The sequence below is a fragment of the Corvus cornix genome, chromosome 4 (genome assembly GCF_000738735.6).
Source record: "Corvus cornix cornix isolate S_Up_H32 chromosome 4, ASM73873v5, whole genome shotgun sequence".
In the NCBI taxonomy this organism is placed as follows: Eukaryota; Metazoa; Chordata; class Aves; order Passeriformes; family Corvidae; genus Corvus; species Corvus cornix.
In genome coordinates this window covers 24,639,762-24,653,257 of record NC_046334.1, presented here as the reverse complement: position 1 = coordinate 24,653,257, position 13,496 = coordinate 24,639,762, and the positions used below count along the sequence as shown (strand labels likewise).

General features: G+C 37.6%; 1 protein-coding gene across 2 annotated transcripts in view; it reads left to right on the top strand.

Annotated features, from left to right (window-relative positions):
* Positions 1 to 13,496, top strand: part of GUCY1B1 (guanylate cyclase 1 soluble subunit beta 1) — a 42,423-nt gene that overhangs the window by 16,400 nt on the left and 12,527 nt on the right. For both annotated transcript variants that reach the window (XM_039550774.1, XM_039550775.1), the window contains exons 4-5: positions 671 to 789; positions 5,239 to 5,436. In XM_039550774.1, the coding sequence (XP_039406708.1) occupies positions 671 to 789; positions 5,239 to 5,436 (317 nt within the window). The remainder of the gene's footprint in view (positions 1 to 670; positions 790 to 5,238; positions 5,437 to 13,496) is intronic.

Genomic DNA, 13,496 nt, shown 5'->3' with positions numbered 1-13,496 from the left:
AGTTTCAACCACTGCTGCAAGAGCAGTGAATGAATTAATGAATGAATGAATCCTTGTTCTCTAAAGAACAATGCTGAGTTACAGAAATGTATGTGGCATGGACACATTTCATTTAATTGCATATCAGCCATTGATTTGGGTTGCATTCATTTTCAATCATTGAAGCTCTGGTCTGGAATTTAAAAGGTAGAAATATGCCCATCAGCATTATTTTATCTGCAGACCCAAGTGCGGTATGAAATTGTTCTGCATCAGTAATTAGCCAAGAATCTATAAGACTGATGACTGTAGTAATGTTGAATTGGAGCAGCTGATGTGGTTTCATGCTATTGTAAATTAGAATTAACTCTGCTGAGGCAAGCACTACTAACAACCAAGTTTCTTTATTTTCAAGAAGTGATTCATTTTTCTGTATCAGAATCTAAATGCTATATGTGTGTGAAATGTACAATGTGGTGAAGTAATAATGGTAATTGGTAAATCCTAGTGAAATTCCTGTATTGGATAACTCAGTATTTGCCATATGAATCCTGAATCTTACTTTGTTCTTGACCTACTGGATCTGGGTAGTGTTTAGATACTGTCTTGTTTGTGAATATAAGAGTAATGAAATAAGCAAGTGCATGAAATACAGTGTTGGGACTGAATCATATTTTCCTGTTTTAACTAGATCTAAATGCTGGGGAAATTCTTCAAATGTTTGGGAAGATGTTTTTTGTGTTTTGTCAAGAATCTGGTTATGATACAATTCTACGTGTCTTGGGCTCAAATGTCAGAGAGTTTTTGCAGGTAAGAATTTTGTGCCCAATTGTTTCAGATACCAGACAGAATCATGGCCCAGTCAACAGAAATTTAATTTGAAGTTCCAAAGAGAAATTTTGAGCAAGAGTATTCATATGCAACAAATTGGGGGGGTGGTGTGTGTTAAGTGAAAAGACTTACCTTGTTTATAGTAACAGAAAATGTGATCTTCAGATTTTTAGGGTATTTATTCTGTTATTTCTGACAATTATAGACAATGGATATTTCTAATAGTATGTTACATACAGAGCTAGGGCTCATAACAGCTTATCTCTTAAGATGTTATCCTTCATCCATGTACTGAGGGTGGGATAAAGAAGCAGTTTTTAAGTCAATTCATGTGCTTTCCTAACTGCAGAGCATCATGAAAACAAAATGAAAATTATTTTATAATAGCATGGAAGAAATGTAGGGCCTTTGCTAAAGTGTTATTTCTAAGTGTAGAAAAATGGCCTTCCCTTTTTTGTCACCTGAAGATTGTTTACTGCAGTAAGCACTTTGTATTTAAGGTTTGTGATCTATATCACTCTTGGAGAGACTCTGTACTGTAATGAGGTTAAAAGTGTTGAACTGGAGATTGCCCAAAAGCTGACTGTCAAAACTATTGATTTTCTCTGAAAATATAGCAGCCTCTTGTCATCTGTGCCCTTATAATCTCTCCAGCATTAAGGGAAAAAGAATCATAGTTTGCTGGATTACTTGAATATTTGCTTGTGTGTCTCACTGCCCCAAAACCTGCATCATTCCTGAGCATCCTAGATGCAGTCAACCCAGACTTCTTGTACAAATCCCGTGAACTGTAGTTGCTGGGCAGACAGGGTATGTGGATGTTCCAACATGTGCATATCTGAGTGATCAGCAAACCACAGTCTGTCTATGGGATGTGACATCCTTTGTATTTTATAGCTTCATTCACAGGCTGCTCTCAAAGCAAGCCTTCAGATAAAAGTAATTTCTGAAGATAACTCATGTACTGAAGTTGTGGTTAACGTTGAGCAAGGACAGGAGAGGAGGAAAAAAAAGATGTAGCTGGCCCATTGTATCATCACTTTGGTTACTCATATATGGGCCAGAAATACAGATACTATTTCCTTTCCCTCATGCCCTTTTCCATATAATACACTTCTCTTGTCATTTCTTACCACATGTGCTGGTGAAAGGACTGGACACGTTTGTTATGCACACCAAACATCTATAAAAGTGGAAACAGCTTACATTTATATTCTTCTAATGACAGCATTTTAAGCTTTGTTTGAATTTCAGTGTTAACAGATTACATTGGATATTATATGCTTCTCTAAATATTAACAGGGCTAATGTATTAGTAGCTGTGCCAGAAGTGTACTTTTTAGCTTTTTATTACAATGGAAAATTAACATTAGCTGTGATTTATTACTTTTGCATCTTCCAACAAATGTTAGGTCAGGAAACTACTTTATATACCATTTAAAAAATAGGTGCAGATTGCGTTTAATGTCCCAAACTTTTCTCAGATTCTTAAAATACATAATAGAGTTCCAAAAGGTGCTTCTTGAAATGTATACTGAGTCCAGGATCTATACAAAATAATTGAGAACTGCAACTTTTTAAAATATGTGAAAATAAATCTCATTTATGTTCTGTTCCCTTTGACATCTCAAGAAAATTTAGTTTATTCATAGTTGAAACACAGGTACTTCAAGCTTCATGACAGTGGAAAATAAAAAGGGCAACTAAATCAAATATTTATACTTTCTGTGAAAAACACAAGCACGGAAGATTTGCAAGTCATGTTGAAAGACACTGTGCCAAAGAGAAGCAGTGTGAAAAGAGGACTTCCTAGGAAACCCAAAGCATGCTTTTAGGTTCAGTTCAGTAGCTTTTTACTGAATGAAAATCAAAGACTGGAGTAGTGGTTAGTTCTCTCATTTAAGGAATTATTTACATGACTGTTCAGGTTTTCATGATTACAGTGTAATAAAATTCAGGGAATGAACTCCTCTTTTAGATAAGTTTCCAGGTGCTGTGTACCACACAGCACTGAACAGCGTGTCTTTGTATTTCAGGTGCCAGCCACAACTGTCACTTTTAGACAGACCAGGTCAGCCTCATTTAGTATGACTGCTTGTTCTTGCCTGGAGATTCCCTTGTGTTTCACCATGGAGCTGATCCCTGTTCCTCAAAGCTCTAGAATTTGTTCTTTGTTTCCAGCACAAGCTCTGGCATACATCTGAGCAGTCTAGGAGCCAAGAATTCATGGCTTATTATTAAGGCAACCTTAGCCTATTATAATCTGCACCTGAGTGCACCTCTGCCTCACAGCAGGTGAACATACTATAAGAAAGAAATTTGTTCTTTCAGAAGCTGCAATATCAATTTAGAATGGATCAAAGCCAGCAAAAAATTAGGAGTAGGAGTAACAATGACAGTGTCTAGATCTGGGAGTGATTTCAGCTCCTTGATCTGGAAAAACATGTCTACTCCTTGACTATGTGTTGGAGTGAGGTTTTGAACACAGTGAGCTGTAAGTCCCCCACTCTGGAAGATTAGAGAGTAAAAACTGAAGGACATATCCCATGGACTTCACCTGTGACATTGCTCTGACAAAGTCAGCAGTAGAGAAGGGTGGCAAAGTGGTTTTGCAGAATGGGGCTACTGCCAGTTGTTAGTCACACTTGTGCCAGACTTAAATGTTAATACTTAGACAACCATCTTACAAAAATTCTGTCCTTGACATTGGCCATTCCCCATTCGAAATTCTTCAGCTGGTGACTGTGTAACTGGAAGATTATCATCTGTTCCCATGTATCTCCCTAAGAGTATTTTTCTAAAAGGTCAATGTATCCAGGCTGTTTCTTAGGCATATGTACTGAAACTGCAGTACTGCATCCAGTTAAGGAGATGGCAGCTCAGTCTTTCAGAGCCAGTCATCTCTCTTGCTCTGTTCTCATCCACACTCTTTTTCAAAGCAGTCTCTTCCAATTTCACTGGGTTGAACCCTGCAAGGTTCTTACAGAATTTGCCTTCAAACATTATGTTTTCTTGTCAATGCCCACTAGCAGCTGGAATGAATTGACTCCCAGATTGTTGCCTCTTCAAGTTCTAATTTGGAGATGTTGATATAGCAACAAAAACATGAATTTGAAACAAGCTAAAAAACTGAAGGAGGAAATTCCAGGCTAAGTACATCCCACGGAATTCATTGCTAAGAGTGTCATTTTCTCTGGAGGTCTCCAGGAGAAGAGGCAGCTGTTCAAGCACTTCGCAGCTCACATGAAATCAAGTTCAGTATGCTTCCACAAATTTGGTGATCGACAGATGCTCATGAAAGGTGGAGAATTTCCCAGACAGCACACTGAAAATATTTTCACCTCACTTCCGATGTTGGCAGAAAACAAACAATATGCAAAGCCTTGTGGTAGCAGTTATTTGCAGGGCAGTGAGAGAACAGCATTTTAAATATGCAGTAATGTTCTGGAGTTAAGATGTGAAGGAGTTGTATGAATTTTACAACATAAATAAAAAATTGTGGGTTGCAACACTATCCTGCAAACTAGGTTGCTCTATGTTAAATGTACAGTAAATAGCAACTTGGAGCCTTGATGATTGCTTCGTGATCAAAGTTGAGTCTAGTGTTGTGTTTTAAGTGTGATTTTGATCTCACTCTTCTCTTTAATGTCCTTATTAGGTATGCCTATTAGTCTATAATTCAGCTTTCCAGATCACAGTTTGTCTGGTTAAGATTTAAAGTTAAATACCTGAGATGTCCAGGACAGTGGCAGGGGAAAAAAAAAAATCTCTTCCCTTTCCTGAACAACTTTTTCTGATACATTATTACAGCAGCTGTAATATTTCTGTTTATTCTGTGGAGTTTTTCAATTATTGTCAAAGAAAATATGTATTTGAGGTTGGTCTTTCAAGCATTTAAAACTTAACTTTAGAATTTGAAACTTTGTCAGGCCCTGTAAACTTCGTTATTATGGTGTCAGAACTAGGCTTTTTCACTGATAATAAGGAGAAAGATTTATGTTTATTCAGACATGCTTATTTGTATTTGACTCCTGAATTAATATTTGAAGAGGATATACAGAGACTAGAATTGGAAGGAATGAAACTGGATGAGGTAGCAGACTGAGAAACACACAGAAGGTCTTTAATCATCTGAATGTTTCAAAATATAGCATAAACAAGCATGACTTCTTACTATCTGGAGTAATTTATAATGGTCCTAATTTTTATGCCATTCATTGTTCAGAAATTACCATGGTAGATGGAAAGAACATTTCAGGCTACCTGAAAAGCCTGCTGTGATGACAGTTCTACAGAGGAAAAGGCAAAAGCATGGAAGTATGAGCAGTAGGAGAAAGGGACTGTTCAGATTAGACAAAATATGTACTTACTTTCTTCAGAAATAATAAGTGAATGCCTTATAATCATGTTTTTAAAATCTTCTTCCAGAACCTGGATGCTTTGCATGACCACCTCGCTACTATTTACCCGGGTATGCGAGCGCCTTCCTTCAGATGCACCGACGCAGAGAAGGGAAAGGGACTCATTCTGCATTACTACTCAGAAAGAGAAGGTCTTCAGGATATTGTCATTGGAATCATCAAAACAGTAGCTCAACAGATCCACGGTACAGAAATAGATATGAAGGTAATGTCTGAAGTGATACACACATTGAAAATTTATGTCAGTAGGAAAAAATCAAGAAAATCAAAAGTGAAGTGATGGCAAACAGTAATTTTCACTGTTGCTGTCTTCTGTGAAAAAGTGGCATCAGTACTGACTCTTAGGAACAGCCATCATCATTTGTGTTGCTTGAAGGACACATTAGCCATGTACTGAGAAGGCCAGCACTAATTTGCAGGCAGACCCAACTGGGAACAGTGCAGAACAATATCCCCTTATTCAGAGAAAGTTTGTAAAGAGGACATGTAAAGAAATTAGATACTGGCTTGTTTGGGGTGCTTTTTCCCCCCTTTATTTTATATTTGGCATATTTTATATATGCGTTATTTTATATTTGGCATATATTTCTTACCGTCAGCTGCGTTCTGTGAGAATATGGACATCTCATCTTTGTGTCCTAGATTCTTCATCAGTGTGCAGACTGTGAGGCTGATGTGCATTGATGAGGCCTGCCTGGCAAGCAGTGTTTTCCTGCCAGCCAGCATGCCAGGTCCTTCCCAGAAACAAGACGTGTTTGTGGGCTTCATGCTATCATTGCATGGAATTGTGACTGGATATGCACCTACAGCCCCAGAAGTGAGAAAATGTTCCTCAGTCACAGAGTTTATGTAATATCATTTCTGATAAGTCACTTGTGAAATGGGAAAGAGGCTTCTGCTTTGCCCATACAGAGCAACAGAAAGATTTAATTGATCAGGCCTTGCATATGTAGTAGTATAAAATCAGAGTTTGGTCAAAGGTGTAGATACATACGGAGGGGGAAACAAAAAATGAAGGTGTTTTTATCTTAGAAATACTGCAGTGACATAAAATTCTTTTCATCAAGTAGAAAAGAATCTAAGCAGGTACAGCAAGCATTCCTTGGGGTTTTTTAAATATTTCCTAGTCATACTACATTTTTAGCCCAGTTTCTTTGTATTCTTGCTCAGGAAATCCTTTCACAATTTTATCACAAAAATATGACTTTGCCTGGATAAGAGATTGCAAGCAATCCAGTGACAAAGATATTTGTACTGCTATATTGGAGTGTTTACCTTTTAGGTTTCCTATTAAGCTAGCTCAGGTTTATAGTGGATGTCTAGTTGTGTATAGTGTGGTGATATACTTGTGTCCTTGTTTAGATTCTGTTTTGTAGAAAACCACAGTTCAAACTTTTGCAGCAGGTGTTAGTAATCAGATACAGAAGGATACAACAGAATCAAAACAATGCTCTTTTTAGATCCCTGTTTATTTGAAGTGTTGAGACAGACAAGAAGGACCATGTTGGAAAGTTGGCTGCGAAAGGGCTGAAGCTGTTGCTTGACAAGCAAGCATTTCTTTTGGTAGCACAGGCAGCTTAAGCAGTCCCTGTTCTCTCAGTGCTCAAGCTTGTCCTACAGCAGCTTCTTCGGCTGTGTCTCTCCAGCTGGTGTCAAGTTATAAAATAAACTGTACTGAGGAAATGAACTGGGTGCAAAACAACGGGGGTTTTTTATGGATTTTTTTTTTCACCTTCATGTGTTCCTTTCCATGGTTCAGTGTTCTGTCTCTCAGAGGGCCGCACAGAGGCAAAAGTGATCCATGGGGCAGAGGAGAAATTTGGGTTGTCCAAACCAGCTGGCAGCACAAACTTTTGATAAACTGTGCTCTCAATCTGAAGGTTACTTTGCTGAGAAAATTGTATTAATATCCATCTAGAACTTCTCACAAATAATAAATGTTCCAAAGAGATTTAGGTATTTATTATGTATTTACTTCTTATTTTAATTTGACTTTTTTAGGATTTTCTGGAAATTTTACTGTTGTATTGTAAGTAAATAGATATTTAATAGTATTAGTCAAACCGACTGTAAATGGACGCAAAGTCTAATTTAAATCTACACTGTTCTTCCAGACTGTCTGAGGTAAAAAAGTACATAGGTGCCTAAAAAATAGTATTACCTCTGAACTGAAGAAAGCATATATTGTCTTACTTTGTCTGTTACCCCAATTTTAACCTTTTCCCTGTTAGAAAGTCAGGTTCCCTTAACCCTGAACTTTTTTGTGTCTCTCCTGGTTAATAAAGCCTATGTCTTGACATCTCTAAGATATTACATACTGCTGTACTCCACAGGTACTCAGAAACTTCAGTGGTAGATAAGCAGAGAATTGATTCTCTAAGGTGAGAGTGCTGAAACTTGCAGCTTATCCACACAGACAATGAAAGTATTCCTCCATTACTCCACAGGTCAGCTATGAATCATGAATGATACGGAGTGAAGGTTTTAAAGTCAAGTCTGCTGTTGTAATAACTAGATAGTTTTACTGTTCAAAATATTGAGAATAGGAGAAAAAATAGACCAACTTCTTTCATCTCCATTCCTTGCCTCATAATTTAGTAAATTAATGCTTTTTTGTCTTAGTATGTTTGCAGTGTATTGTTTGAAATAGCACAGCACAGAAAAATGATGGAATTGCTTTTAATTCCTTCAGTTTAAGTGGACCAATCAGTGCCTCTACTGTAAAAATTTTGGTTTGGACTTCAGTTAGCATTTTCTTAAGGAAGAATGGGGTTTTTTTGGATCCAGTAAAAACCTCAGTGCCTAGCCCAAAGTTTCCAGTGTTATTACAGGAGTCATCTTCTGACTTGCAAAAAGAGATTCTTGAGTTGTCCTTTCAAATTTCTTTATCCAAAGCATTTACATAACAATTCAACAGAGGACTGACTCAGTAGGTTCTGCAGTTCTCTTTATATTAGTATGAAGTTGATATCTGCAATTTGATGTTTAGTACTTCATTATCCAACTTTTCTTCTCCATCTATTTTGAACAAAGGCTTACATAAATCTGCTTCAGAGAATAAATACATGCTTCTAAGTCTGTATTTTCATGAAACTTCATTTGAATTTGTCTAATATATTACAAGTCTCTGTAAAGGTGGTAGCAGATCTTAATTCTTTTTGATAATACTGGTTTTGTTCCATTAAGTGGTTAGATTTTGTTTCATGGGTTTCAGAATGGCTGAGATTGGAAGGGACCACTGGAGGTAATTTTGTTCAACCTCACCTGCTCATGCCTGGCCACCTAGAGCCAGTTGTTCCATGCCATGTTCAGACATCTTTCAGCTATCTGTAGGGATGGAGACTCTGCAAATTCTTTGGACAACAGGTGCCAGTGCTCCATCTCATGGTAGAAAACTGTTTCCTTATGTTGAGGCAACACTGCCTTTCAGTTTGTGCCCATTGCGTCTTGTCCTGGCACTGGACACCACTGAAGAGAGGCTTCATCCTCTCTGCATCTTCCCTTCAGATATTTGTGTGCATGGATGAGATCCTCCTGAGCCATATCTTCTCCAGGCTGAACAGGGTCGACTCTCTCAGCCTTTTCCTCTTCTAGGAGATGCTCCAGTGCCTTGATCATCTTAGCAGACCTCCCTAGCGGGAGTGGACTCTGTCTCATAGCTCTGTATCTCTCTTGTACTGAGGAGCCCACAACTGGACACTGCACTCCAGGTGTGGCCTTTCCAGTGCTGAGGAGAGGGGAAGGATCGCCTTCCTCAACCTGCAGAGAAAACCAACTAATGATCACAAGAGGAAACTAAATATTAGGAAAAATACTGTTCTTTTTTTGTCCCAAATTGTCTCTTTGGGTGGAGAAATAGCTAAATAGAAAAAAAAGTTTTCATTTTATTCCCTTTCTTTAGTTTCACACAGAGCAATTTTATATATATGCATGCATATATATATTGCATATATATATAGATATCTATATATATATATATATCTTCTGAAATACAGAAGGGCTTCCTTTTTGTAGAAGGGTGTCTGTCAGGAAATGTGCATTCTCTTTTAACAGCTAGAGTGTGTGTGGAAGGCAAGGGAGGGAAAAAACCTGGCAGTTTGTTTCTGTTGGACGTTGTTAGCACTGAAAGGAAAGCAATTTGTTTTGAAATTGGATTCAAAATTCCAGTTGAATAGTTCAGGAAAGCCCAAGTTGACATTAATTGATTAATTAGGTCAAATCCAATTTGCCCTATCTTCTCTGATATGGTAATCCAAACAGCCAAATAGAACTAAGACTATAATTTTTGCAGCAGGTATTGTCTCAAAAATTGTTGCTTTGTGGACACACTAAGAATATTCATGTTCTGCCAGTCTCATTATGAGAACTAAAACATCATCACAATGTTGGTGACAAACTTAGTCATGAGATCTGTTAGCAGCCTACTGGCTATGCCTTCTCTTGCTTCACTTGTCAGAGGTTTGTATATTATAAACGAGGGTGACCTGTGAAGGTGAAGTCAGAACAGGGATTCCCTCAAGGCTACTAATGATAGGGGTCAACAAAGAATGTTGTACGTAATCCAACAAAGCCCAAAAATCTGTTGGGAGAGCAGACTTTTGCAGTTCTGTTATTATCTGAGAGCAGGCTGTCAAAATCTTTTACATAGAGAAGATGGTGTACAGTGTAAAATGAGAAAAGACCAGGGGAAGTCCTTGACAAGATGGTAATTTCAGACTTACTAATGGGAATGAAAAAGACAAAGTGAAGACGTGACCCGCAGGAGAGCTGATCTAAAAATTACTTGGGTACTTGTCATGGAGGACAAGCAGTACTGGTCCACACATTAAAATGCTAGCTGTGCGTGAAGATAAGTCAATCATGGAGCATGATCAGCCTCTAATTTTGGCACAAGGGTAGCTGGAAACTTCACTATCTCCAGGCACAGTGGTTTGGTGAAGTGAGACAGTCAGCACTGAAACCAGCTGCCAAGTGAAGATATCCCCACAGTTCTAACTTTGGGTATGCGAAACTAAAAATGGTGCCATTTCTAGTGAACTCCTTTGTCTTGGGATCATTCTGAAACAGCTGCAGTGAACTTTGTTAAGCAGCATTGCATAGTCAGTTTTGATCAGAAGAGATCAAGAATTTCATTCTGTATTGACCTTTAAAGGCAAAAGCCCCCCTGTTTTTGTATTAATCTTCACAATCTCATCAAAAAAGATCCCTGTCCAAGGACATTCTGTCCTGCCATGCTGAGATATGAGCGTGTCCTGAGGATATGCTCAGATCTACAGAATTGAGTCTTGTCTTGTAGACACATCAGTGACAGCTTAACAGATAGCATGTGCTCATTATGTGTTCTGTATCACAGCGATACTGCTTGATTTAATATCTTGTGTGAAACTCACCAAATACATTAAACAACACTCATTTAAAAATAACTTACCTCTGAATTGTCATTCTGTGAAATACTGGTGTGAGTTTTCACGTGATTAGCAAGGACAAACTCTAAAGGTAGATCTTCTGGAAAGCACAGGCAGGTTAGCAGTTAGATGTTACATATTCTCTTTGAAACCAGGAGAGTGATTTCTCTCTTCAGTTTTAACTGCAGTTACTATGGTGATTGAGCTCTTAGATGTTGTGAACTGATGTCACTTCACCAGCTAAGACTGCAGCAGGAGGAAGAATTAGACTTGATTGCTGGCTTTGTTGCTTTGTCACTGAACTTTCATTTGTCAAGCATTTATCAGATGCTTCTTCAACAATATTTAAATGATACTGAAATTGTGTGGCTTGCAAACTTTGCTTGCAGACTCAAACAGTAGATAAGTTCTATTCTAGTTAAGCTGAGCAGAGTATCTAGGGCAGGTCCTTATTCCAGACAAATATCTGGCCAATTAGGTTGGATCTATAGGTACAGGTGTGAAGGAACAGAATTTAACATTTTATGTTAATGGTCAAAAGGGCTTATTTTAAATTTGCTGACAAGGTGGATGAAGTAATGAGATAGGAAGATTAGATGGTTCATAAGTTGTGTGAGCAGAAAAGACATCATGAAATTGCATATCCATTGGGAAGTTAATTAGGGATGCATCATTAGATTTCTTAGCCTGGAGAGGAGTATGCTTAAAGTGTCTGTTAATAAGTTTCTGTGCATGAATGATGAGAATAAAATTCCATAAACCAGCCATGTCCACAGCATATCATGTTTATCCGGAGTGTGCAGCTGATGCTGTGTCTGTCTTGTAGATCTGACACGTGTCCATGTGTTTGGCCAGGTGTTCATTTGCTGCACTAACATGTTGCACTAATACAGCAAGCATTTCTAGATGTCAAAAATAGTGTTTCAAATGAACTTGAAGATGCTTGGGAAATTTGTAGCTTTGCACTGTTACTGGCACGTTACTTTATAGTTCTAATCTATAAAGGTTAGGAAAACAGCACAGCCTGTGTGAAGGCTGACTTTGTAACTGTGTGAGCTTGTAGGATCTGCAGAGGGTCATGGCTCAAACTAGTTAGACATCTTGAAGGATGTAGCAGTTCTATTTTTATAGGTGATTTCTTTAATCTAAACCCGGGTTTTGTTTACTGATGCATCATTCATTTCTAATAAATGAAATAAAATGGGAGGTTATTAGAAACAACCTGTTAGGTGCTGCACGATTGCAGAAAAAATCTGTAAGTACAGGTTGGTAACAGAATACTAGTGTGCAGTGAGTGAGATGGCTATAAGGAGATAATATCTCTGGAAGGTGATGTGCTGTTAATATGAACATTTCCTTCGAAATGATTAGATACTTTAAAATCAGCTTTGCTGAATGAAATTTTCATCCAAAGTATGCAGGGTTTTTTTTCCATTTGTGGCAAGAGCAACACTTTGAAGTAAGATCCGAGACTGGAAATGATCAGGAAGCATAGATCAGTTCTAGAGATAAATCTTCACGATTTGAAAAAGGTTTCTGTGCGTAATCTCAGCTATCTCTGGCCACAATAACAGTACTATTAAAATAAAACCTGTAGGGGTGATAGAAAGTAAGAACTAAGACTCTTAACTGCATTCTGTTAATCTTCAATATTGACCACAGTCTCTCACAATTTCAGGGATAATGATTTAAAGGAAGTGAAAGACATGGAAAACCTTTAAACCCTGAATTCAGAGAACTAGGAGTCCATTCTCCTAGACAAACCCACTTAATGTGTTTTCCTCAGATGATCACCATATATTTTTTCTGAGGCTTACCCCTTATTAGCTCATAATTTTCCACTTCTCTTTGTCACACACTGGGATATGGATTACCAGTACAGTTTCTTGAGGCAGTTAGATTTGATCATCCTCCACATTTGAATCTATTTGTACATCCGGCATTGGGTACCTACATTAGCTGGTAAATTTAGTAAGCTGATCTTTCTCTAAGTTACTTACATAAGCAACAGAAAGAGACGAGTAATGCAGCACACAGCTATGGAGCACCTAAATTGGGCTCTTGCTCTAAACTGTCCTCCAGAAAAGCATCTCTTTCCTTCAAATAAGTGGTCAATTTGTAAATTAAAGAACACTGCCACCTTAAATTAAACATAATTTATCAATAAAATATTGTTTTGTTGTTTTATACTCCTCCATTTGTATAGGAACAAATAAAGGTATCAGCACTCTACAACCCAGCATTTTTAGCAACTACTATTTTTGGAGAACAAATACTTAATAAACTTAACATCTGAGGGATCAATCACAGTGTTTGTGCATATGTGTTCTGTTTTCAAATTGTAGCTGTTAATCTCTGTGGTTAAGACTATGTATAAAGGGCAAAATCAGGATGCTTTAAAGATTTTAAGAAATCTTTTTTTTTGGCTTCAGTGACTTTAGGATCAGACTCTACATAAAAGTAGAATCAGAACATGTTCCAGAAAGTCGCTGCTAAACAGTACTGTGTAAACAGAATTGTTTTTTTCCAATCATTAAGTCTAATTAAATTTGAGAAGAGGTGAATTTGGTTTCTCAGGGTAAATGATGTTATTCTACTAGTTATTAGCTTAAATTATATTGCCATACGTGACTCTCACTGCAAGCAAAATAATCCCTATTAATTTCATACTTTTTACTAACTTCGAGTAAAATTACTGAAGTGTGAAATGCTGTGTTAAAGACACCTTTTTGATATTCCACTGATGTGGATTATTCTAGTTTTGCTGTCATTTCCTTTAACAGGGAATACAGCCCAGAGAAAATTGTAGTTGCTTTTAGTTTCGTCTGTTGGCTCTGATCTTGCAATCTGCTGGAATGTG